Genomic DNA, 25447 nt, shown 5'->3' on the forward strand with positions numbered 1-25447 from the left:
GGTGGTGGTGGGGTCATTCTAAACGCCTTTTGAAATCCATAAATCTGTTCAACCTTTTTAAACGATTAAAAAATATATAGCCTTGATCTGAAAACTAAGCATTTTGGATTTTGCATTGATACATATAAGCAAATGCAAAATTAAAATATTAAAATTATTGCGACAACGCAAAAAAAAACAAAAAAAACAATTTGTGGTAAGAAGAAAGTGGGCTTTAAAACAAAGTGGTTTGTCTTAAATGTAAGAAATCATGTAAACATTGTTCACTTGCGCAAAGAAAAATCCAATTCCAGACAATACCAGAAATGATCTTGAATTGCTTTGAAGGAAGGCATGATCTCAGAAAAATCACAATGCACCGCACATCTCTGCCAGGCAACGGCACATGCAACGGTGGAATGGACATTAATTCGATGAACTCTGCGTGAACTCCAAAGGGGACGCGTATTGTAATACAATTATTCACCGATTATTCACTGTATTTTTCAAAATAGTCATCTGTTTATATTGTTTGTTTTTTCCTGGCTACATTTGTCTGTCCTAATATTAATTTCTTTTAATTAATAGTTAATGAATGTACTAAATGATACATCCCATATCATACAATTTTCAACAAGTAAATTACTTCGTTATTTTCTATACATTTAAACAGCACTGTCAGACGCTCGCTGTGTTTAGAATAGCGATAATTTGTACATTAACATTCATCCAAAACTACTTTGACGAATAATGTAGATGAGGCGTTATTCGAACCGACGCAGTTCGAAGTCCTGTGTATACATGTTCTGAGATTATATATATATATTTAGCTTTACTGTTTTGTATATACATTATTTTGTATGTAAATAATAATAACAACAACAACAACAACAACAACAACAACAACAACAACAACAACAACAACAATAATAATAATAATAATAATAATAATTATTATTATTATTATTATTATTATTATTATTATTATTATTATTATTATTATTATTATTGGTTTTTTTTTCTCGTTTTTCGTGGGGGTTTGCTTTGTTACAAAAATTATGTCAGACTTTGAACCCATATCGTTCTTGTTATTATGTATCCTATATGTGCACAAGAAAAAAGATCTAACCCTTCACGGTTTCGGCAGCACCCCATTTCCTTTCTTCCTTCACCCCACCCCTACTCTCTCTCTCTCTCTCTCTCTCTCTCTCTCTCTCTCTCTCTCTCTCTCTCTCTCTCTCTCTCTCTCTCTCTCTCTCTCTCTCTTTCTCTCTCTCTCTCTCTCACTTTGCCAATGTCAAATAGCAATTGGTCTAGCGCTCAGTCGACAACTAACAGTCGAATCTCACACCTCATAAACTTCTGACCTCTCAACTTTTTGACCCCGCTCATCTCTCGCGCTTCTCTAAAACACTGGACTCTCATTCACTTGCTCCGAGTCATTAAAACTATACTATCCAAAGAAAGAGACTCACGTGTATCTAAATTGGTTTTATTTGTTGTAGATGTCGTGCTTCCTGAAGTCCAACATTCAACATCCTTTGCAGAGATTTACAAACAATGAAGGCTTTCAGTTTTATAGCATGTATGAAACGAGTAGCCATCATTTACACGCACAACACAGATTATTTAGTTAAACATTATAATGGAGCTTATTTTAAAAACAATATAGGACGAGTTGACAAGTCGACTGTCGAAGACAGCGCCTTCAACTTCTGTGAAGTTGGTCTAAAGCGGGCTCTGCTGGTGACTTTAAAGAGTTACAGTTTGAGAAATCTGCCGTGCTTAATAAAAAAAGGATAATAAAAAATCGAAATACCATTACACCGTGTAATGTTTCACGTTTTAAAACTTTTTCATCATTTATAAGTAATTTTGTTTTGTGTAAATGCAATATAGTAAACAGTTTAGCCAGTTTTAAATAAAAACTATTCGAAAGAAATCTTTATTTGAAGAAGTATCAACATTGTGCATTATAATATGAACATTAATAGTTAGTTTTATTATATAAATATTTTAATTGCTATATTGACAATGCCATTGTAACATATAATATTGAAATTTATTTTGCAACCAAACTTTAGTAATCTTTTTAAACGTTTACATTGGAAATATTTTAGTTTTGTGCTTTTTTCCCAAAAATGCACAAACACGTCATTTTTAGGATGTTTTGTTAGACGTCCCGACTCACTTATCTCATCACAAATAGGACACAGTAAAGGGGGAGTAAAAGCATAAGCAAATAAAAACATTCTAGCCACCTTTTCACCTTTTTTCGAGAGTAAACATGGTGTAATTGTGTGTGATGGACAAGCTGCTTTGTTTTACGCCAGCGCCCTCCCAGTACTCGTCTGGTGACCTCTAGATGATCCCCTTCTCATGCATTATGGATGAGAATTGCTTTTGAATTCTCTCTATCAATATCCATAATGCTTTATTATTTAAAAATTGAAATTTAAATGCCTAAATACCTTTAGGTACCAGCAACGCCAACAGAAGAAAAAATAATAATACTTTATGGTGCACACGTTCCAGTAAAATATATACAAAACCTAGATAAATATGAAAACATTATTTATTTATTTATTTATTTATTTGTTTATTTATTTATTTATTTTTATGTATATTCATTTATTGTGTATGTTGAGCTGGAATAACACAAAAATCATGTTTGGTGTTATTTCACTACCTCTCCATAATAAAAAGATGTTTTTTTTCTCCATAAAAGATACTAGTGTTTTTTTTTTTAGCTTGTAATAAAACTTTTTTTTAACTATAAAGTAACTAATTATATAATCGCTTTACCTGGTTACGAAAAACAACAGCTTAGACTCTCTTATTTGCCAAGACACAAGATAGAAAAAGTAAGAAAGCTCTAAAACATAGAAATCAGGACCATTTGTCTAATTTAACATCAACATATGCAACATGTTCGACAAAGGTCTGCTTGTCTTACCTTTAAATTATAATAAATATAAAAATATTATGAAAATATTTTTTATGCAGTGGAAGGACAATGCAAATGGTGAGCTTCAAAACAGAAGTGCATGTGTTTTAGGATGTAAAATCTGAAACCATTTGAAATCTAAGATGTAAAGCTTAATGTAGAATATCATTATATTTATGTGCATGCATTGCGTATAGAAAGAAAGAAAGAAAGAAAGAAAGAAAGAAAGAAAGAAAGAAAGAAAGAAAGAAAGAAAGAAAGAAAGAAAGAAAGAAAATAACACCTAGACGAATAGAGAAATGCTACCGTGACTTGCTAAATATCAGAATACATGAAGTGGTAAATTCTCTGTTAATTTAAGAGAAACAATCATTTGCGGGCAAAATCTTAAATTGTTGTCATTACTGTTGTTAATAATGTTGTAGTTTGTTTGGATGTTGTACGCCTCAAAACGTATTCCCATTTGCAAAGATCTGTGGCCATAACAGCATTTTGCTGGTCTATTTTTCAGTAATCTTCGGAACGTGCGCTGCATTGTGTGTTATTCACACATTTCCTTTTTGAAAAATACACGGGCGGGTAGGAAACAAAGATTTACTTTGTAGAATTAGGAGGAGGTATAGTGTGTGTGTGTGTGTGTGTGTGTGTGTGTGTGTGTGTGTGTGTGTGTGTGTGTGTGTGTGTGTGTGTGTGTGTGTGTGTGTGTGTGTGTGTGTGCGTGTGTGCGTGCGTGCGTGTTTTGAGGGATGGAGAGATAGAAAGAGAAATTGTGTGTGTGTGTGTGTGTGTGTATGTGTGTGTGTGTGTGTGTGTGTGTGTGTGTGTGTGTGTGTGTGTGTGTGTGTGTGAGAGAGAGAGAGAGAGAGAGAGAGCGAGAGAGAGAGAGAGATAAAAAGAGAGAGAGAGAGAGCACGCACATATATATTTAACAATATGTCAATATGTTGTATAAGAAAAAAAAATTTAAAGTTATTAAATTAAATATATAAATGCTTTTTTCATGTATTTACAATTAAATCTGTTGGTCTGTGAAAGCGTTTATGTTTGATTTTAGAACCGATATGTAATAAACCCATCATACAGATCATGCTCGTCAATTATTTGTTTTTAGGAGATAGTGGTCTATCGTTTAAATCCTAGTATTTTTTTTTTATCAATTTTGCTTGCACAGTCCGTGGAATAAATTATTTCTGACAACGATGCTCTGTTTCAAACCAAAAGAATACACATGACCAATAAGTTCCAAGAACACAGTTTAACTCCCCAACAATAACAAAATAACGAAAGTTGGACACAATCAGTAGAGACTGATCTCTCATTTGCTTCTTCTTTTACGTCAATGTTTATAGCAGTCTAGAGTTAAATGACTTACTTGGTGTTTGCAAGTCTAATATCCTCATATCCGCCTCCAAATGGGTAGAACTTTCGAGACAGCGTATGGACCAGACACGGGCACAGCAGTGGCATACGTTATTTTTCTCACTACTGACCCTTTAGAATCTATTCGTAGCAGTTAAACCGTCACTTGCTTTCTAGAATGTGAAATATATAGTACATTGTCAACTCCCCAAAACCATAAAACTAACTTTATGGACCCCACGTGACTTTTGAGAGCCAGTAAGGGCTATCTGTCTGTGGCCTGCGCGATTTTTACGATCTAACTTCAAGATAAAACGCTCATCCATTTGACATGTAAATGTCATAGCCACTTTTGCTATAGTTTGGTCATTGGCAAAAACCTGAATCCCAAAAGGCAGCCGGCCATACGATATGGGACAGCTGGTTTACTTTTAGGACAATCTACTCGGCTCTCAAAAGTCGCCTTAATCGTAGCAAAACGGTTTGGCTGTGGTAAGTTTACAAGTTCGCTACTTGTTTAGTAAGAGGCAGGACTACTGTAAAATGATGGATTGCCTAATACAAAAAAATATTAATATCTATTAACTCTTAGAGACATAATGATAAGTTTGACGTTACATTCGCCGAACATCTCTCCACAAATACTTGGTACTTGATTTTGCTGAACTTTCTGTGTGGTTTACCGTTAAATTAGTATTTTTCATTCAGTTCGAATATTTATGTTATTAGGCAACATTTCTGGACGTGGTGCGCAGGTCATTATTAGGCTGTAGTACATCTTGTGTTCTATTTGAATTTAAGCATCCCGTTAAACTAAACTGAAGCTTATTTTATTAGATTTTTGTAATCTACTGAAGGAAACTTTGCAAACATTTTTTGTAAAGAGTCAGATAGTATATATCTATAGGATTGTCTCTCGAAGTGATGGGTCTGAATAATATATGAAGTTTATTTTTTACTCCAAGTTAAGCTACAAACAAATACAAAAAGCTAATTGGCAAAATGCGTACAGGCAGTTCAACATGGCTTTTTTTTCTCTACGCACATTTGCCATTTACTCTGCCTACTACAAATAGCCAAATGGTCACAATAAAAGTGTTCAATATGTACATCGATTTTCGGAACATGAACATGGTCCAAGACTATACAATTACATAATTTGAATATAACTATACACACATGGAACGGATACAGAACTTTAGGACTATTTACAAATTTTCTTTTTTTTTTTTCAAAATTAATCGACGAATTTGAGCACATGACAAAATGTAATGAATTTATCTAGACAATGACTTCATATATGACGATTAAACACAGAAGCCTTACTTCTGCTAAAAAATAATGTAGTCACTACTAGAGCTAGCTAACTAGAGCATCACTTCATATTTGGGCAAAAGCATCGCTGTAAACTCAAAGGTATACAAGTTATAGGTTGTAAATAAGTTATAACATTTAGTTAACATGCTAACTTTCAAAGCATTATACAGCACTTGACAAACAATATTCATAACAAGCACAACGAGCGACTTTTTTTTCTTTTTTTTTTTTGTTCATTTTCTCTCTGGAAATAATGATCAAATTATTAAAAGAACAGCATGTGAATAAGTTTTAATTTTAGCAGTACCACAGTAAATATTTAGGGTTGACTTAAATACAACAAAACATGCCGAAAGGTGCCGCTTTTACAGTACTCAGTAATAGTCTATTGAAATTTCCCCATCTATTCTTCTCTCGCGATTTCATTGAAGCACTTACAGCATGATCTGCGTTATTACTATGGCTGGAAAGCGCTACCTGCGGTAGCCAGACTCATGCTTTTCAATTTATTGTCCTTTTTCCATTTCATCCGCCGGTTTTGGAACCATATCTTAATTTGACGTTCTGAAAGACAAAGAGCGTGGGCTATCTCTATCCTTCTCCTCCGGGTGAGATACCTATTAAAATGGAACTCTTTTTCCAGCTCTAGCGTCTGATAACGGGTATAGGCAGTTCGGGCCCTTTTTCCATCTGGTCCAGTCATATCTGCATGGTAAGATTGGAAAGAAAAACATTAGCGAGAATGGCGCAATACAACATCAGAACAGTAGATCGCCAAAAGTGTTTTGCAATTTGGAAATTTGCATGCAAATACTCTTGACGGAATCACGATTTATGACTGCATGAGTACAGTGCAATCACCAAATGGTACAGTGCACATATGTGCGTCAACAAGCGTTTACTTAGTGTTTTAACAAATCTCTGCGTTCGGGTAATACAGAATACCTTTGCCAAGTATCGACGCTTATTCTTTTGATTTCCACCAGTCGACTGCGTTTCCCAAACTCTTTAGTAACTTTTTACTATTTGGGTGTTTTCCACGCCCAAATAATCGCATTCCCTTGCGACGTAAAACTGAACTTTTAAAAGAAACAACAAGTTCTAAGCATTTGTGTCTTGCAGTCCTCTGTACCACCTCTCTCCTTCTCTCTGCTACAGATTGCAAGGCTCCACACTTGAAAGATTTATGACTCTTTTGCAAAAAAATAAGGCTAATTCAGCCCCCAGTGTTAAAAAGCAAAACGTCTAAGCACAAATTTAACGATATTCATTCGCAAACAGTAAACGTAAAGATATTACGTTTAGAGAGTACCATGGCTAATATGTAGTTTCCGCATCCATGGGAATATTTGTGGCGCTTGGCCATCGGTAGCTGCCGAACTGGCGGAGGTTGCCGTGGTCTCTTGCTTCTGCAGTGTCCGCGGAGCTTGGTTGGCCGCTCTGTGGGAGCCTTCTTCGGTCTCAGGTGAAGCACTGGCCTCGTCGATTTCTGTAAAATGTGTACTGTTGGTGAGGTTACTACTCGCAGTGGAAGAGCTTTGGTCGGAAGGGGGTGAAGAGCCTTTGGGTCCTAGGCTCTCGGTGTTAGAGCAGGGCAGCGGCTCCGGGGATGCGAGCGAGCAGCTTGACGGCTGCCGGAATCGCGTCTCCGGGGCTGTAGATTGGAAGCCCCGGGAATTGTCCCCAACCGCCCCAAAGTGGCTAGTGCTGGCTGAACGGTTGACGCTTAGGTCCATCCCATTGTAGTTGTAGCCGTAAGAGCCTGAATGCATGGTGCCGGAGTCCCTGTACGAGGCGTTCATAGCGTTGCTGCTAGTTCCATAATTTAGTAACTGATAGTCAGGGCCATTTGGGTAGCGCCCTGAGAACGAGTTTACAAAGTAAGAGCTCATTTAGGTTGTTTTAGCGAGCTTGATTTGTAGATCTTGGTCGTTATAACGCTGTGCTTCACGATTTATGATGTATTAATGAATTATAGCAATGCACTGTACTTCGTTTTTGCTATGTATGCGGCCAAATATGGGGGTGGGGGTGCGTTTGGGAATCACGTGCTTTTGTTGACCAGTCGTAAATTCTCACTGATGACTTCAAGAGGTAATTCATGCTCTATGGTTACAAATGATGACGAGACGGGGAGTTTTAGCCTCGAGCATTCGTGTGCCTCCCATTGCGCAAATATGCTGCATATGAGCAGACAGCGTCACCTACTGGACATGTAATTTATAGCACATTTTTTCTGAGCGATATAGTACTTAATATTATTATTTTATACTTTTCGTTGAGAACAAAGACCTACCCACTTTACTTATTAAACTCATTTAAAAACCCGTTAAATTCATACCTAATTTTTATTACCGAAATGTTGCCCAATATTTAATGCAATTACTGGAATAGGGTTTCCATAGTTTGCAATCATAATTGTTTTCATGTAATTATGATTAGTAATAACAAATAACAACAATAAATAATAATAATAATAATAATAATAATAATATAAAAATATAAAACATAATATATAGTAGTTCTATGTATATAGATTCTAATTTCTGATCTTAAGCTTGATTTGTTTTTTTGTTTTTTGTTTTTTTTCTTCAATTTATATATTTAGGAAAATTCAGGTTCTAGATTATGTTTTCAAACCAAAAAGTAATTTGTAAGTTTGGATTGTGATAGATGGCCTGTGCTGATTTATGGTTTGTTGACACAAAGTTATTTCATGTATGTGCACCATAATGTGCAATGTGTCAAATATTGTTACTTACATTTAAACCGAAAAAGTAATACACACACACACACACACACACACACGCACACACACACACACACACACACACACACACACACACACACACACACACACACACACACACACACACACACACACACACACACATATATATATATATATATATATAGAGAGAGAGAGAGAGAGAGAGAGAGAGAGAAAGAGTTCGCAGCTCTTTGAAATAGATATTTTCTTTAGAATATAGAAAATCTGGGGTTTATAGCTATATAGCTCTGTGTGTCTATATATATATATATATATATATATATATATATATATATATATATATATATATATATAGACACACAGAGAGAGAGAGAGAGAGAGAGAGAGAGAGAGAGAGAGAGAGAGAGAGAGAGAGAGAGAGAGAGAGTATTATCCCGTGCTATAATTCAGCCTTGGCATGATGCGCTAATATACATTTCTTTCACCATACAAAACTTCAAGGCTACCGAGAAAATCAGTATCTTATATTTTTGACCCTCTCTCAAGTGTACGTTATGGACAGGTCAGATCTTTTTCCTTCGGACATCAGTTTCTCCTTCAGACATCACCTTGTAAAAAGTATTTTGAAGCTGAACTCTGGGCGGCGTGTCATTCAGTGTCGAAAAGGGAAACTGGGATTTTGATTGACAGAATATATAAATGTACCTGTTTACTGTCGCTACCTAAAGCTAAAGCAATTAGACCTTGAAATAATATCTTTTGGTTTCGTCTTGTGTATTTCAACGTTTGTGTACAATCTGATATTTTCTAGACACAAACGAATTATTATTATTATTATTATTATTATTATTATTATTATTATTATTATTATGAATAAATAAGAGCCAACGCGTTGTGCTCGAGGATTTTAACAGAAATATTTTGCAATGTGGCAAAATAATGGCACACCAGTTCAATAAATGTTGAATAAGTGTTAGTGTTGTTATGGTTAGAAATAGATGTTTTCACTTCTAAATCTGTCACCAAAAAGAGTATATGCAAGGTCTGATGTTTTCACGCTTTATTTAATCGCATGTTTTGATCAATATTAGAACAGTTGGAATCCGCATACAAAATCTATAGACAGTTCACCTGAACCCGCCTTGTTGGTTTTGAAAAAACAGCTTCAGTTTTATATATATTTTTTAATAAATCCAGTAAACACCTCACAAATGTAATCACCCTAACTTAAATGCGTCAATTCGTACAGTGAAATTTTATATACCTTTTTTACAGCTTAAATATGAGTACGAATATAACATTTAAAATGTGTTAAACATATTCTTTTTAAATGTAAAAAAAAAACGAATCCTAAATCATTTGCACATAAAAAGACATTAATTAGAGACATAATATGACAGACAAAATAACACTTGAAATGTATAAGTGGAATGCTACAACGAATTTACCAATACAACTTCACCGAAGCAAACTTATGTACATGGGTAGTTTTTCCTTCTGATGATTTATTGACGTGTCTGCTGCGCATTGCGATAATTTTATTCTGTCCTCTTCTCGTCTTTCTCATCGCCACTGGTTTGTGATGAGTTGATTAATTTGTTCTCCTTTTTCCACTTCATCCGTCGGTTTTGGAACCAAATCTTGATCTGGCGTTCCGTCAGGCACAGAGCATGTGCAATCTCAATACGTCGTCTACGGGTAAGATACCTGTTAAAATGAAACTCTTTCTCCAACTCCAACGTCTGGTAACGGGTGTATGTCTGACGACCCCTCCGACCAGGGTTACTGAAGGTCCCTGTCCATGAAATAGAAAAAAGGAAAGGAGGCGGTTATAGCAGCACGTTAATGCCGAAAGCGTGAATAATGTAAGCAATATAAAGACTAATGTGTATTATAAAAGCAGCATGAGGACAGCAACATAACTTGCGAATTGTATGCCAATGACAATGTATGACAATTATTAAGTGTTCGCAATGCTAATCACTGCGTTGCCTTGGGTGCATTTTAGTAGATATTCATTGTTTTAAGTAAAAAGACTGTAAATTAAATCCTTATCTTTTTCAAAGCAGCAAATAGAAACGTCACTGTCGTACCATATTACTGTACGTTATTGTACACAATCAAATTAAGCAGTTTTTGCACTGATTCTTAGCTTTTATTTGCGTATAGTATGATATCAATTTCTTTGTTAGTTTCCTACATTTAGAGTGACATTTTCTACAGTAACAATATACACTATGTTTTTTTTTACTTTGCATGTTATGATATAGCGTCTTATGACTTTTATAGACCACAATACTGTGTAATCGTTTTTAAATATTAATATGATTAAACTACTGAGAGCTTCAAACTGCACCGTCCTCGTCTTCTGTTTTAGTGTTACACTGTATAGATTTGCATATGCCTGAGTGAGAAGCTCTTATTTACACAGTATGCGCTTCCGGATTTGCACAGTCAAGCAAGTAGCACACTTTTAGCAGTGTACTTTATATCTGCCGTGGCAAATAACGAAAAGCATAAGGAAACATGACAACGTGAACGTACCACTGCATGAGTTCATTCTTTGCATCCACGGGTATACTGGCACTCCCGGCTTCTGTTCGTCGCTCTCGATGTAGACGCCTTTCCCAGGCGAATCTGTGCAATCTGTTTTCCGGTGCTCCTGACTGTGGATAAGAGAGTGTTCTTCTATGCTAGAGAGTGCACAGGCGTTGTCTTTTTCCCTGCAAAAGCTTGCTGCCGCGTAATCGCAGGAACCGAAGGTCGTCGCCCTGCCGTAGGCACCGTTCGTCTGCTGGTAAAAGGAAGAGTGGTATGCCTTCTCCTGAACACCGGTAGTTCCATATGCAGCACCGGGATAATGTCGTAAAGGGTCTGTGTATCCGGAGGAGTATAAGGGTATCTGTCCCAAGAATGACTCCTGTCCTCCGGGCAGAGTCACCGGGAAAGTAGAGTTTACAAAATAGGAACTCATTGGAAGGGCACGGTTCTTTTCCTTGGTTTATGATTTGTTGTGTTTTATAGTCCAAGCGGTTTAGCTATTAGTAGTTTATCGGAGATTGGGTGTTAGGGGAGGGGGGCTGCTGGGTGGCTATGTGCCAGTACGGGACAGAGGAATACAATACCATCTGACCAACCACTGACCAATCGCAGGCGACCGTGCCTACAAATTAGCAATTTTTTTTGGGTTGGGGTGGGGGGGTGATTGGGTGTTCGACTGGGGCCCGTATTTTTCATTTGTTCTCTGTTCCTTTTCTTTCAGTGACATTGCTTTAAAGAATAACGTTTATTAACGCTAAATATAATACTTTGACACATTGCCTACATCTGTTTTGACCGTAGTGTATGTACTGACATACTCACAGGAAATAAAGGAGGAGCCAGCAAACAAACCCACTGTGGACTTCCAAAAAATGACTAGATCTCTAATAGGTTCAGTTATTGTTCAGATGACATACCGTATTTGCATTTTTAAAGATGAAATTTTGAAAAAATATTAGACAATAGACAACCAGCTAAATATACAGATTTATTTCACAGTGTTTTGCAAATAAAAACACTTAGCATAAAAAGTTACATTTATTAAGCAAACTCGACATAAATTTGTCTCATATTCTCGTTAATTCCCAACAGGCTTTGGATTCGGATTTGTTTTGGATAGATTTACTATAACAAAGAAAGTAGCTGGTGATGGATAGTGATGCCCATGATGCACAATTCGTAAATGTGATGTAGTCACATTCATGCATATAAAGTAATGTACATTCTCTGCTTGATTTTCGACTCCATGTTTTGTGTGATTAAACTGTTAGCGCTTCTCTCTTTTCTAAAGATGGCACGACTCTGACCGCATTTCATACATGAGTTTTTCCAATTTGGATTTTAATTTATGCTAACTCCAAAAAGTAAATCACCACTATCTGGGCAATTTTGTGTTTTACCACATTGCTTTTAAAGTCTTGCGTGTGTGTTTGTCATTAACCTAGAGTACAGTTATAACGGCTGGAGTCCTGTCGTTATACAACCGTTGAGCCATTTGGGACCCAAAAAGTGGATATTTTTAAAGGTGGCTGGGGGTTGTGAGAGCGTTTTACTTTCATTTCAATTTCCGTTTAACACGACGAGGATGCTGCGCTTCCTTGTACATTGCTTGGAGTTCTGCGAGCGGAAAGCATCTATTGTGTATCCACTTGCATGAGAAATAAAAAAAGGAAACATTGCTTGTTCAAAGTCCGTTTTCTATTGAGTGATAGCTGCTATTGGTGATTTTGTTATTGATGAATTGCAAGACTGTGGCAAGGACATATATTTATTTATATTTTATTCTATTGAAAAGGCAATTTGAAAGTAATGTTATGCTTTTTTTTTATTCTCGACAGACACTTTATATGGACTGGGAAGCAAAAAAACTATTACACCAACCCATCATAAAGGAACATGACGCAAAGCAGCAGTCATGGAATATTTCCGCAAACCAAGGAAATCACTATTTAACTTTGTCAAGTTTTCTGTAACCTCATCTAAAGTTATTTGCGTTTGCGGTGACAGTGAATATATTGTGAGTATGGCTGTGTCTGCGTGGAAGTTTTTGAGAACTTGTCGTTCTTGTGTTCGCTTAGCGTAATAAGATTTGTGTTTAAAAATATCCCTTTCTCTTCTATTGTTTTAAACTGATTTGCATATAAATGATTACATTATAAAATATACTTAACACAATGCCTTTGTTCGCTGTTCCGCTTAATAAGTAATTAATTCGTTTGTTCATTTTTATTAAACTGAACAACTCGTGTTTAAAATTTGTGATTTTACACCAGTGAAAATTTAAGGGCTTTATGAGAGTATAAAGTATAGATTTTTATATGTTCATAGGAATTATACTTTAATAAAAATAAAGGAGATGAAAGTATACAGAAACATCTATACATTTGTTGTATTATTTGAGCACTTAATACTCAAAATAATAATTGAAGAATATATTAAATTTTCCAGCTACTATATATATTATACTATATACTATATGTGTGTAGGCGTGTATGTGCGTGTACGTGTGTGTGTGTGTGTGTGTGTGTGTGTGTGTGTGTGTGTGTGTGTGTGTGTGTGTGCGTGCGTGTGTGTGTGTGTGTGTGTTTGTGTATGTGTTTGTTAATAATATAAAAGAAATATGGCGAATATTTGTATTGCATTGTACTTAAAATTAAATCAATGTCACTTTCACGATCAAATAAAAATGTAAAAAAAAATATATATATATATATATATATGTTTATTACCTATACTGAAATTCCGCGGTCCGGTTCTCAGCCTATGAGGATCTACAACAGATCCAATAGGTACCTTTCAAATGTGCATTGGGACCAACAACTTTCTTTGCTATCAGACAGTTCAGACAAAATGATATTTGTTTACCAAATACATTTTACTACAGACTACTTACAAAGTATTTGTTTGTAATTGACATAGTATAAGTCCATGTATTGTTATGATCTTTTCATTTTCTCATTTTTTGCCATACGAATTAAATTGTATTTTAAATATTGTTTCAGTATTTTCAATTTAACTGATATTTTTTGGTACCACGGCTAATCGCACAATTGTATGTAATATTGAATGTGATTGTGATTGCATTAATTTTATGGCTGGCCTCAATAAAAGCAACAAGAGTCGAAATAAACGAAAGAAAAAAAAATACTGTCTTCTTTTGACGTCGTTGATACAAATTATGGCCTTCAGAAATGGTTAGATGTCTGAATAAGTCCAACAAATAAAATATGTACAGATCTACCACGCTGTTCTGCTGCTGTACTTCTTGGGTCGCCATCCCCCTTTTCACTTTATGTGTCTACTTTCCTCTGTGTTTTCGGCGGCTGGAATTAGTATTACTCTTGCTTAAACTGCAAGATAACCAGATTCGGCATGTGTGTGTGTGTGTGTGTGTGTGTGTGTGTGTGTGTGTGTGTGTGTGTGTGTGTGTGTGTGTGTGTGTGTGTGTGTGTGTGAGAGACAGAGAGAGAGAGAGAGAGAGAGAGAGAGAGAGAGAGAGAGAGAGAGAGAGAGAGAGAGAGAGAGAGAGAAAGAGAAATAACACCCAGGTCAGGAAGCCATGTAGTTCACCAGAAAATAAATGAAGAAATGGTTATTCGCTGACATTGGAGAGTTTCAAGTGGTAGGATTTGTGAAGACAGAAATAAAAAAATCCAACCCGAAGACTTGGTTTTCAGACCAAGTGGTGAATGCTGATACTTCAAAGAGGGCAACAACAGCTTCGAGAATTTACAGCCTCTACATTCTTTTACGTTTCACTGCCATCGAGCTGAGCAGCCAACCCTTTCCAGGTTTTTCTCTCATTACTGGTTCTGTTTGAGTTATTGCTTTTATTATTTGTATGGCATTAAAATGTAAACATGTTAACATGCACAAACAATTAAGTTCAAACCTTTAGATTCAAAGGAAATAATCTAATTAAATATAGAGTACAGAATAAAGAAAAAAGCAAACATGCAAATAGACAATCGGAAAATATCCCAAAAAATATAGAGTACACAGTGCGGCAAATGCACGTTGCCAAAAGGCATATTCTCTCTCTCTCTCTCTCTCTCTCTCTCTCTCTCTCTCTCTCTCTCTCTCTCTCTCTTTCTCTCTCTCTCTCTCTCTCTCTCTCTCTCTCACTTTCTTTTCCTTTTTCTCTCTCACTCACTCTCTTTTCTCTTTTTTCTTTGACACTCTTGCGTACGCACGCACGCACGCACGCACGCACACACACACACACACACACACACACACACACACACACAGAGAGAATGAAGTCGTCTGTCCTTCTAGCGATCATCGTGACGTGGTCAGGCAAACTGTCATTACGCAAAAGAGGCCGCTAGATGGCACCAAATACCCAGAAAAATATTCAGCTAAGAGGGCTGCGTTTGAAGTCCTTATTCACAAACAGAGCGACAAATACATGATTCTATAAATGGTTAAAACTGCAAATAATAATAATAATAATACAAATAAGCCTCTCTGCACAGCGATCAAATGTATCTAACAAGATTTCTGAAACATCTATAGCCGAATAATTAAGTGCTTTCATAGACTGGCTATAGGCTTTTTAATCCATTCCAAATGGATGTACGTCCATTCAAATGCCATCTCAGATAATACGTTGTATTATATTTTATTAGAATTGTATTGGTATAAGGCGTTGCCTTTTGAGAATGCAAGTCGAAAACCAAACCAAAATAAAACAATGGGCACAGACCAGTTATGGACGTGGCAGTGTTTTTTGGTCAAGACATATGACAATATTGGTCTAAAGGATTTATTGTTTTGATAAACCCATTCGAACAATAATCTTAAAAATACGTATATTTTGTCTGGAATTATATATGGTCAAATACCTTTAAATCATAAAATGGAAGACAAAATGCATGCACTTTTATTTATTCAATGTAGGTTACCTGGCGTTTCCTCCTGAAGGATTTAGCTTACTGTTATTCATTCATATTCTGTCCACACATTCAATGTGTAGAAATGCGGCATTGCACCGAGCCCCTTGATAAAGACATTCCACGTAATAAGTGGTGCAAAAAGTGCAGGTACGTTCTGATTGGTAACCTCGTCGGTCCATCACATCTCACAACAATACAGACCTCTCTTTCCAAATTACAATGACAGCATCTACGAGATGAAGTAAAATATTTCTGCAATTTGTCTCACATACCTAATACTAGAATTTCATTTAAAACAAAGCTGAAAGCTGGAAAAGCATGCTTTCGATGCACCTTCTTAAAAAAAGACACAATGATAAGGCTTATAATCAAGTTCTGCAATAATAATAGTGCGCATTTAAAACCTGTTTTGTGAATTCAAGCAGTATAAGCGATCGAACTACCGCCAAAAAAAAAGCATAATTTGTGACAGCTGACCTTACCTTTGCTGATAAATCGTTAGACTGCGTTAGGACAGTAGGGAGAATCCTTTCTCGTTGGTCGCGCTGGGAAGCCCTGTTGCCCTGCCCGGATCCATCATTCGGCAAAATTGACAGTAAAGCCATTGTTTCAACCCTTTAAGGTCAGATTAGTAAACTGCTTTCGGGTCGACGTATGAAAAAAATCATCTACTGCGTATCCAGATCTCAGTCAGACTCCTTATTGTTGAGGAAATCCCAGCCATAGTCGGCCACATTAGCATAGCGAGCGCAAAAGAGGCTGGTCTCCATGTTCTGTTACCAGGAGACAGAACGGTGAAAACTATATGTATATCTTCGATTTTTGCCGAAGTATAGATTGGAAGAGAATCGTTATAGAACATGGTGAAGCTTCATAAGGCGCAGCGGCCAAAAGAATGCTGCAATATAACCACTTGGGAAATCATAAAAAGTTCACGTTCACAGTTACCCATCCACATGACCATCCTCGGCCAATCCCAGGATCCAGGCACTCATAAAGTTCTATCACAAAGTTGTAAATTTTCATAAAACAACAAGGAATTTATTGCATTTCTCTTCAGTGCCTCCGATGCGGTCGCCATCTTTTTCTTTCACAAAAGCCTGAAAAATCGACTAGGAAATATATGTGCTAATATGTGTTTCCCATACAAAGCTTGTAGTTTATTAGATATTGTGTTCATCGTATGATTTAAATAAGTGCTTTAACCCGCTTTTACTAAGGAAAATAAAAACGGTTGATTACTGTGTGCATATTCAAAAAAACATAGACAAGGAATGAAGCCATTCTTGTTTAAATTAGAAATCAATGTAGAACAATTGAATATTAGTTTTATTTAAATACATACTTTTAACAGAACCTTTTATTTTGCATCTTTTAATGCTTACTGTCTACAGATTTTGTGTATTTTGTGAGAATAAGCACTAAATACTTGAGTAGACTAAATAGCTGAACACAAAACATTTAGAATATATCAAAAATACAATCGCAGGCTTAAAACGAGTTTAAACAGGTTTAGCTAAACGCGTGCAGGTTGCCAGACCTTGCAATGCAAACTAGTATATAGACGAAGCAAGATATTATATGCATGGTAGATAACATAATATTTCAATATTCTATACGAACATAATATAGTGTATTTTTAATTATATTTGCAGTAAATATATTTTTTATATTGTAATAGCGTAACCAACTGGCCTTATAAATGTCGAAAAGAATAAATATCTTGTATTCTTGCACTAATTGACAACATAATAAAATAATATATATACAAAATACAAAACATTACACAGCATACTACAATAACGTTATACGAACGCAGATCTCTTTCTAAATTCTAAAAAAAAAGTTTCTACATTCTTACTCGAATTTCTCGCGAGTAAAATCTTAAGTAAAAGTAAAAGACTAATTAGAGGAGCACTCAGTGCCATACTTCCTTTCCGTTTATTTCTTTTTGTTCTTTTTATGGCGTTTTCCGGCCTGTTTATTGATGCCCTAAACACATTAGTTTACAACCCTTAATGCACTCTTTTGGTCTCTCAAAGTAAAGAACCAGTCACATACTGACCTGAACGGAAGTCTCAAAAGCAGTCAAAAGCAAATGGCAAGAATGCACAAACAAGAGCGCAGATTGTATTATGCCTTCTTTACTAAAATATTAAAATAGAAACTCTCCAAAATAAGCGGTCATTTTGAGGCCGTATAATCTATATGTTAAAAAACGACATACAATTGTTGTTTTCTAAGTATTATTTTGACATTTATACTCCTATTTAAGATTCTTATGACAATTAAAATAATAATAATAATAAAAATACCAGCCCAACAACAACAACAACAATAATAATAATAATAATAATAATAATAATAATAATAATAATAATACACAAGGTTTTACGTAAAAAAAAAACTATTATAAAAAGAAATACGAAAAATGAATAACCAATATTTTTTGTTATTTGAGAAATAGTGCTTTGAGAAAATGAGAAGGATTACCTTTTGAAAGAAAATATACAAATTCCAAAGATTTTTTTTATTACATGACTTAAATTAACACATTTCTTTTACACAGAAAAATAATTTCATGGATGTTTCCACTTTTTATTTATTTGAAAAAAAAAAAAAAAGGTAAAAGGCCGCTTGGAACACACTCGAATATATGTAATCAAGTAATAGCAAATAACCGGGCCTTTAAATCATGTATTTATTATTTAATTTTCGACAAAGTTTTATTTTGTGATTTTACGAGACTACATAAAAATTTTATTTTAACCTAAATGTAGTATTGTAGAGTAATTAAGCATTAAAAGATTAAAGATGGTACATATGCTCTTTCTCTTGTTTTCTGCCTGTTTGTTTATTATTATTTTCTCATTGCTGTTCTGCAGTAGGAGACCTATATTTTATTGTCTGATTGTCATAAGGCCAATCTAAAAACACATTTTGATGTGTCTTTCAAAAATGCAAAGCGCATAAAATATCTCCACACGCATTAGACGCGTCAGACGTCGGTTAAAGTGGATCTTCTTCCCGAGCCTGAGAATGCTGGTACGTCTGGCGACTCTGGATTCAGTCTGCACCTGTAAACAAGTAACAACGAATTTAGCATAAAAGAAAGGACATTACTAAAAAAGATTATTAATTAAAAAAAAAAAGTTTATTAACAACAACAACAATAATAAGAATAATAATAACATATGACTTAAAACGAAATACTGTAGTGTGCTATAATTTTGTATTATTATTGTTGTTGTTGTTGTTGTTGTTGTTGTTGTTGTTTTATACAGTTCATACTGTAGTTCTCGCTACTGCATTATACACTTGCAGACACACAAACAGTAACATAGACACATAGTTTGATTGTATATATTTGCAACTATTTATTTATGTATCTCTCTTGCCTATGTATATATAAAGAGAAAGAGATGGAGCTAGAGAGAGGGGGGGGTAGAGAGAGAGAGAGAAAGAGAGACTAAGAGGGAAAAAGAGAGACAATATATGCATATTTTGGCATTTAAACAATAACAAAACTATCAAACTATTTTACATTTATTGTCTCTACCAATAAACAGTGGAGCATTCTTGTGTTTTAATTTTGATAAGATGCAAGTCTAGAAGTAGGGCATTATACATAGTGTGGTTCTGTGGTCCGCCGACATGAACCAGACGGATTTCACCCGTTTCCGTTTTGAGCAAATGGAGTCTGTTTTACGTTTGTGTGCTTTTGAACTTTTTTATTGCTGTCCTTATTTAGTGCGGTATCCATTTTCATTTATTCATTCATTTCTTGATAAGTCAACTAACATGCAGTAAGCAAAGTGTTGGAGTAAAAACAGTGTGTGTGTGTGTGTGTGTGTGTGTGTGTGTGTGTGTGTGTGTGTGTGTGTGTGTGTGTGTGTGTGTGTGTTTCAATATAGAAAGGAGTGGGAGTGATCGAGATAGAAGTATGAATAGGTAGTATAAAACATAAAATAGGAACATGTAGCAGTAATAAAATGTGTTAAATACAGAATGTAAAGTTTTAGTAGTTTTAGAGTCATATCATTATTAAACTACTACAATCACTCAGTTTAGATTATCTCTAACCCCCCTATAATAGGTTTGACCACATAGATCAGTTTCCAAAGTAAGATAATAATAGTACGTTTTATTGAAATGTATACACAAGTATTATCATATTTAAAGTGTTAAGTCAATCAGCCAAAATTAACCACATATTTGTAAATTTAGGGTCACATTTTCTTTGTTCCTTGTTCTTACTGTGTAGCTATTTAAGACTGGAGACCTATAGTTTACTTATAGCGATATAAGCTACATTTAAATTATTATCCAAAACACGTTATAACACGGAATAAAGAAAAGGAAGAGAAGATATGAAAGCGATTATCAAATAAAAACTAGACAACATAATAGTGGGTAATAAAAAGTCAATGTCTTGTCTGATGCATTCACTACGTTAAATTAGCAACGCATTGATCCTATTTATTTTTTTTTTAAATAAAAATGAGTTCTGCAAAGTTCTAAGGTTCTCCCACATCATAAAGTCAATAAAACCTGTATTTTGGCCAACGAACATGACAGTGATTTAAAGTTGCAAAACAATAAATACACTAATACATGTTTTTGGTGTTATTACACCTTTTTATTATGTCGTTTAACGGCAGTCTTTAAACAGTGCCCTCAAGTTAGACTAAAATCTCGAAACGCACTTGTACCGATGATAAATCGCAGCTCAAAAACCACTATAACTTTGTTTTAGCAAAATGTTTGAATGCATGTTACATCTTCAACGTCTTTACTATTTAATTATTAAGGTCGAATTTCATTTTTTTTAAAAAGGTTTATAAATAAAAAATAAATAAAAATAAATAAATAAATAAACACCTTACAGGGTTCAGAATGTTTTAGACGCTTCGCCATTCTACCGTTTAAGAAAAAATTTAATTGCACCTGTTCTCCTTCCCCATCCTCTTTTAAACATTATTTGTCTTTTAAAATCCGAGGTTCACACTGACCTGTACTTCTCATTCATGGCTATAGCCCGAAATTGTCCTAATTGCTGAAGGCTGTAACGACGGTGTGTCCTGCTACAGCTAAAAGTATCAGCGGTACGCATAATAGTTAGTCTCGTGTTGTCAGTGGTAAAGTAGTATATGTCCAAATTGCCGTTTCCCAGGTTATAAGGTGTGGAGTACCTACCATGATTTTGAGTGAAAAGTCTTTCACTGTCCACCCCGGTGTGGCTGAGGGCGAGGAGGTGATACTGAATGGTCGTGCTTTGGGCGCTGGGTTAATGTAAACTGGATGCCAGGGAGCTAGAAACTTGCTCAGGAAATGCTTCATTTTGAAAACTAAAATCGTGTCTTTTTTATACTGTAAAAAAGAAAGCGTGTTAGCCTAACATATGGAACTCATAATTTGGGTTTGAGAGTATATTTAACAAGCTTAAATTATAGTTCATAAATTTACACTCTGGAAAAGATTTATACCAAAATTACTTTTATCCAAAATTATCACGTGATAGTCGACACGTCACGGAGAGTCTTCCGATTGGCGGTAGTCTTCATATGCTGTATAGTGTGGGAAAAACTCTTCCCCGGCTTTTCACCTAAAGTAGACTGCGCAAAATTATTTTTATATTAAAAAGATTGACCACAGTAGATATAAGAGGGCAGAGTAGAAAAAAAATCTACCTATTGATTAGCCTGACTATTTTTTTGTAATCATCTAAGTCGTTATTTAGTAATAGTCGTGCATGAAAATGTTCATATACATGCATAAAATATGAACAATCACCTGCAATTTGTCAGAAGCCATAATTGAGGACTATTCGATCTGTGCACATTCGGCTGTGTCTGTTTAAAAGGCACAGTAGCGGATATCAGCAGGCCCTTATTTAAAAGAAATTTCTGCTTCAGAGCATCTCTATAGCCGACCCGTTCAACGCAGCTATTTTCACGGCACGGTTTTCCATAGCTCATAGATAACTTCATTCTCTAACTTTTAGTCTGTCTGTGTGTGTGTGTGTGTGTGTGTGTGTGTGTGTGTGTGTGTGTGTGTGTGTGTGTGTGTGTGTGTGTGTGTGTGTGTGTGTGTGTAAGTGCTTAAGAAAACTGAACCAAAAACTCACCTGCTCTAAATCTACTTATACTCACAACAGTGTAGGTCTTGGCTGGCATATACTCTAAATCACATTCTATTTGTAGAAGAAAGTATCTGGTTACGATATTAGTCTTTTGTAATCATGTTTATGCGTTCATCATCTCACTCAATAATACACAACTATATTTCATGTCCCAGCTAAAATAAAAGGTTTGTTAAACCCAAAGTGGACATACACTAAACACTATAAATGTAAGTAAGATATTGATTTGCACAGGTACGTGATTCTCAAGTCTTTTAAACCCCCTTTCAGATAGAGGTAATCTACGTTTGTGGTTCAGTATCTGGGTGTGTAAATACGAGAATATAATGATTAGTGAGCAGGATATAATGGTTAATATTTTCTTCACACTTTAAAAGTAAATTATGCAAAGTACAATGGTCACATCATCGATTCTCTCTTGTAAACTTTATTGTGCCCACTTTATTGTTTTTTTTTTTTCAAGGTTTAGTCCATAGAACAAAGTGAAGAACAATGAAAGCATATTGCCAAATTTCCATGAACAAATGCACGAATACAGTACAAAAATCTGTCTCACAGTAAACAATGGGTCACATTACAGCCTTTTATTTCCTTTTCATTAATTTCTTTCACTGTGCGCATGCTTAACCCAAGAAAGAAAGATAACCAAATCTTATCAGTCTGAAAGAAACTTAGTAAGTGTAAAAAGATATGCTACGTCATAAATAGGCAGTTTCATGTTGTTGGATGTCATTAGTCAATACGTCATCATAACATATAAGTGACAAGAGTTAAAAGTGCACCATAACTTAAGAACTATACAGCTGCCGAGATAAGGTTAATGTCAAAAATCTAACAACAGAAACCAAGTTTTCACAATATTTATTCCACGAAGTAAGGAGGCTAATTTACACACTATGATAGGCCTACTCTCTGAATATTAGGAAAAGGTAGAAATGCTTCATGTCATAATAAAATTCGATGATCACGCAGATTTAGAGTTCCTTTTCTCCATCATCGCTCATTTATTTGAACAACTGTTTCTATCTACTCACCGTAGACTGAAAATCTTTTGAACAAACCTTAAGAACTGTTTTGTCTTCTGGCTCTCGATGTCCTTTTAAAGTGTATGCATGTTTGTATGTGTGTGTGCGCCCGCTCCTGATTGCTGTCTGCTCTCAACATCCGTCCTAGATTTGTTTCGCTTTTTCGCAGTCTTCTTTTGCTGACTGTGCTCCAGCTGCCTGCTCCTTCTCCCTCTTCTCATTTTCAATAGCCTCCTGTTCAGATTTACTGCTAGGAAACTTGTCCTTGTTATTTTCTTTTTTCCATTTCATACGTCTGTTTTGAAACCAGATTTTGACCTGCCGTTCGGTCAGTCCTAAGGCATGCGACACCTCAATGCGTCGTTTGCGTGTCAGGTACGGGTTGAAGAGGAATTCCTTCTCCAGCTCAAGTGTCTGGTAACGGCTGTAGGTCTGGCGGCCTCGTCTGCGTCCGGCAGCTACTGGGGAAAAGAAGGTCAAACTCGTTAGAAATATCTTATATTGTTTAGTCAACTTTAAATTTTTAATATCTTATTTTGACCTGTTTATTAACAGTAGAATATTTATAATCCTTTTTACTATTAAGAGAATAATAAAACTTAAATAGTGGTCATTCTGAACGTCTATAATCAATAAAGAACAAACTAAAGCATCGCAAAAATCTGATATGTTTTAAGTCATAGACTTGTACCATATCTACCATTACACATATTACGTCTTGTGTGTCGACCCATAAGAGAGAAGCTGTGTAAAACGACGACCCTGTATCGAATTAAGGCCTAGCATAACTGGAAGTCGTAAAAAGCTGCTTAAAACTTTGAGTAAGGTGAGAAATGGAAGATCAGCTGGACCATATCTCACACATGGGGACATAAAGAAAACAATTGCTATGTTTCTCTTCTTCAGTAGTCTTCCTATATTATGGCAATTAAACTGTAAAGTGATTCACAAGTTTTCAACACCATAAAACAATACAATTTGTAATAATCCCTCACTTGCGCACACACAGGAAATGTGGCTTTGCATACTAGTTAAATTGCCCTGAGAAATTTTCTAGCGAGCTAGTAGGTTTATTTCCTCTCCCGGCAACACAAATACATAAACTAAGAGAACTGTCTGCGTGGATTGTCTGGAGAGACTCACCTTGTGGTCGCATCCAGGGAAACAGCTGCGTTGGAGAAGGGCTCTGCTCCGTGTTGTCCGTCTCGTCACCGATGCCTCCAGCTGCGAGTTTGCAGTCGCTATACTGGACCAAGTCGGCGTCCTGGGCACTAAAGAGTGTTTGCCTTTGAAGAGCATCGTAGCCATAGAAGTTACCTGGTTCGCCATGGCATGTTACGGCACATGGACTTTGTTGGTAAGGTGTAGCCGAGAGCGTGGACGCGCCGTGGTGGTAAAACTCCTGAATCTGTGGGGCATGCTGGAAAGTTGCTCCTGTGCCTGGACCGTACACGACGGTGGGTCTAGTCCCCAGATCCTGCGCAAAACCGCACTCGTAGTAATTAGGGCGTAATGTGTCACCACTTTTGTATTTGGAGAAGAGGGAGTTGACAAAATAAGAGCTCATTTTTTGCTGCAGTCGATGTTGTTGTCGATGGGTTTGTTTTATGTTGGATTGTGTAAGTATACTTGTGCCTGGGTCAGACTAGCCACACCCGATTATTCTGAAGCAAAAAATAAATGAAGACCACAATAAGCGTCCAACAACGGGATAAACTGTGTCTGTATACCTTTTTAAAAAGCCTTTTTAATGCCACGGCTATTCAGCTTCCCAAAATACGCGACGCTTAAGAGATCCAGCATCACAGTTGGGGTACAGGGAGCCAGTTCCCAAACAGTTTTCTGTCATTTACTCCTCTGTTAATGATATGTTTCATATTTTGCTGCGTCCTTTTCACGACGATTTTTATCTGTTTTCGAATCCTTATTCTATTCTGGCTTCTGGTGTCCCCACACGGCCACAGCTTCGCGCGCTTCTGGTACGAAGGGAGATAGAGAATGAAAATGAGAGTAAATGAGAAAGGGAGAGGGTACGGTGGGGAGCGAGGGAGCAGAAAAGTGAAGGGGGGTATATGACAGAGGAGGGGAGAATATGCCCATTAATATATTCAGGCGGGTAAGTTAATAAGAAATCTGCTGTTTTGCATTAGATCAAATACATATCTTTCACCCCTCCTCTATCCACTTGATTAGTAAAAAACGGATTTTGAAAAGTGATTTTTTTTGTATGTTGATCACAGTTAACCCAAAAGCGGTTTAAATCATCACTACCCAAAATGCTTGATAATTTTAAAGTTTGCTTCTCTAAAAAATATCAGCATACTAAATATTAGAATATTTGCAGGATATTTTAAGTAGCAGGAAGTAAAAGCAAATTAATTGCTATCAGTTTAAAAAAAAATAGCCTAATAAAATGTAGTTTATATAGCTGATCAAAGTATCTTGTTTGACAGCTGGGGCTTGTATTAAAATCAAAGACGTAGTCATTTGTAACATATTCAGTACTTT

General features: G+C 35.8%; 4 protein-coding genes and 1 long non-coding RNA gene across 6 annotated transcripts in view; all 5 read right to left on the reverse strand.

Moving 5' to 3' along the window:
- Window positions 1-16679, reverse strand: part of hoxb3a (homeobox B3a) — a 47292-nt gene extending 30613 nt beyond the window's left edge. Inside the window, exon 1 of the mRNA XM_083566335.1 lies at window positions 16255-16679. The gene's annotated coding sequence lies outside the window, so the exon portion shown is untranslated. The remainder of the gene's footprint in view (window positions 1-16254) is intronic.
- On the reverse strand, window positions 5208-7974 carry hoxb5a (homeobox B5a). The gene is made up of 2 exons (XM_083566343.1): window positions 6915-7974; window positions 5208-6307 (listed from the first exon to the last, which is right to left on the reverse strand). The coding sequence occupies exons 1-2, from the start codon at window positions 7492-7494 to the stop codon at window positions 6060-6062; spliced, it is 828 nt and encodes a 275-aa protein (XP_083422469.1). The 5' UTR covers window positions 7495-7974; the 3' UTR covers window positions 5208-6059.
- On the reverse strand, window positions 9379-11398 carry LOC310740020 (homeobox protein Hox-B6a). The gene is made up of 2 exons (XM_083566345.1): window positions 10878-11398; window positions 9379-10128 (listed from the first exon to the last, which is right to left on the reverse strand). The coding sequence occupies exons 1-2, from the start codon at window positions 11305-11307 to the stop codon at window positions 9872-9874; spliced, it is 687 nt and encodes a 228-aa protein (XP_083422471.1). The 5' UTR covers window positions 11308-11398; the 3' UTR covers window positions 9379-9871.
- A 1605-nt stretch (window positions 16680-18284) lies between the features above and the next one.
- Window positions 18285-21176, reverse strand: LOC310740005. Its single transcript, XR_014537536.1, has 3 exons — window positions 20969-21176; window positions 20785-20862; window positions 18285-18849 (listed from the first exon to the last, which is right to left on the reverse strand). It is a non-coding gene; the product is annotated as an uncharacterized lncRNA (long non-coding RNA).
- A 1145-nt stretch (window positions 21177-22321) lies between these two features.
- LOC310739584 (homeobox protein Hox-B8a) lies at window positions 22322-24982 on the reverse strand. Of its 2 annotated transcripts, none has more exons than XM_083565617.1 (2): window positions 24083-24982; window positions 22322-23397 (listed from the first exon to the last, which is right to left on the reverse strand). In XM_083565617.1, the coding sequence occupies exons 1-2, from the start codon at window positions 24504-24506 to the stop codon at window positions 23084-23086; spliced, it is 738 nt and encodes a 245-aa protein (XP_083421743.1). In that variant the 5' UTR covers window positions 24507-24982; the 3' UTR covers window positions 22322-23083. The 2 variants fall into 2 exon arrangements, with proteins under 2 accessions (XP_083421743.1, XP_083421742.1); XM_083565616.1 differs by having other exon boundaries at window positions 22322-23400.
- Window positions 24983-25447: the final 465 nt, after the last annotated feature.

This window comes from Silurus aristotelis, assembly GCF_946808225.1.
Source record: "Silurus aristotelis genome assembly, chromosome: 17".
Lineage (NCBI taxonomy): Eukaryota > Metazoa > Chordata > Actinopteri > Siluriformes > Siluridae > Silurus > Silurus aristotelis.

Excerpts from the sequence above, each read along its gene's own strand:
- hoxb5a (XM_083566343.1), bottom strand. The coding sequence starts at position 7,494 with ATGAGCTCTTACTTTGTAAACTCGTTCTCAGGGCGCTACCCAAATGGC. Across the intron at positions 6,308-6,914 it reads GAAACTACATATTAGCCATG|ATATGACTGGACCAGATGGA; the intron begins GTACTCTCTAAA and ends CTTACCATGCAG.
- LOC310740020 (XM_083566345.1), bottom strand. The coding sequence starts at position 11,307 with ATGAGTTCCTATTTTGTAAACTCTACTTTCCCGGTGACTCTGCCCGGA. Across the intron at positions 10,129-10,877 it reads AAGAATGAACTCATGCAGTG|GGACCTTCAGTAACCCTGGT; the intron begins GTACGTTCACGT and ends TTTCATGGACAG.
- LOC310739584 (XM_083565616.1), bottom strand. The coding sequence starts at position 24,506 with ATGAGCTCTTATTTTGTCAACTCCCTCTTCTCCAAATACAAAAGTGGT. Across the intron at positions 23,401-24,082 it reads TCCCTGGATGCGACCACAAG|TAGCTGCCGGACGCAGACGA; the intron begins GTGAGTCTCTCC and ends TCTTTTCCCCAG.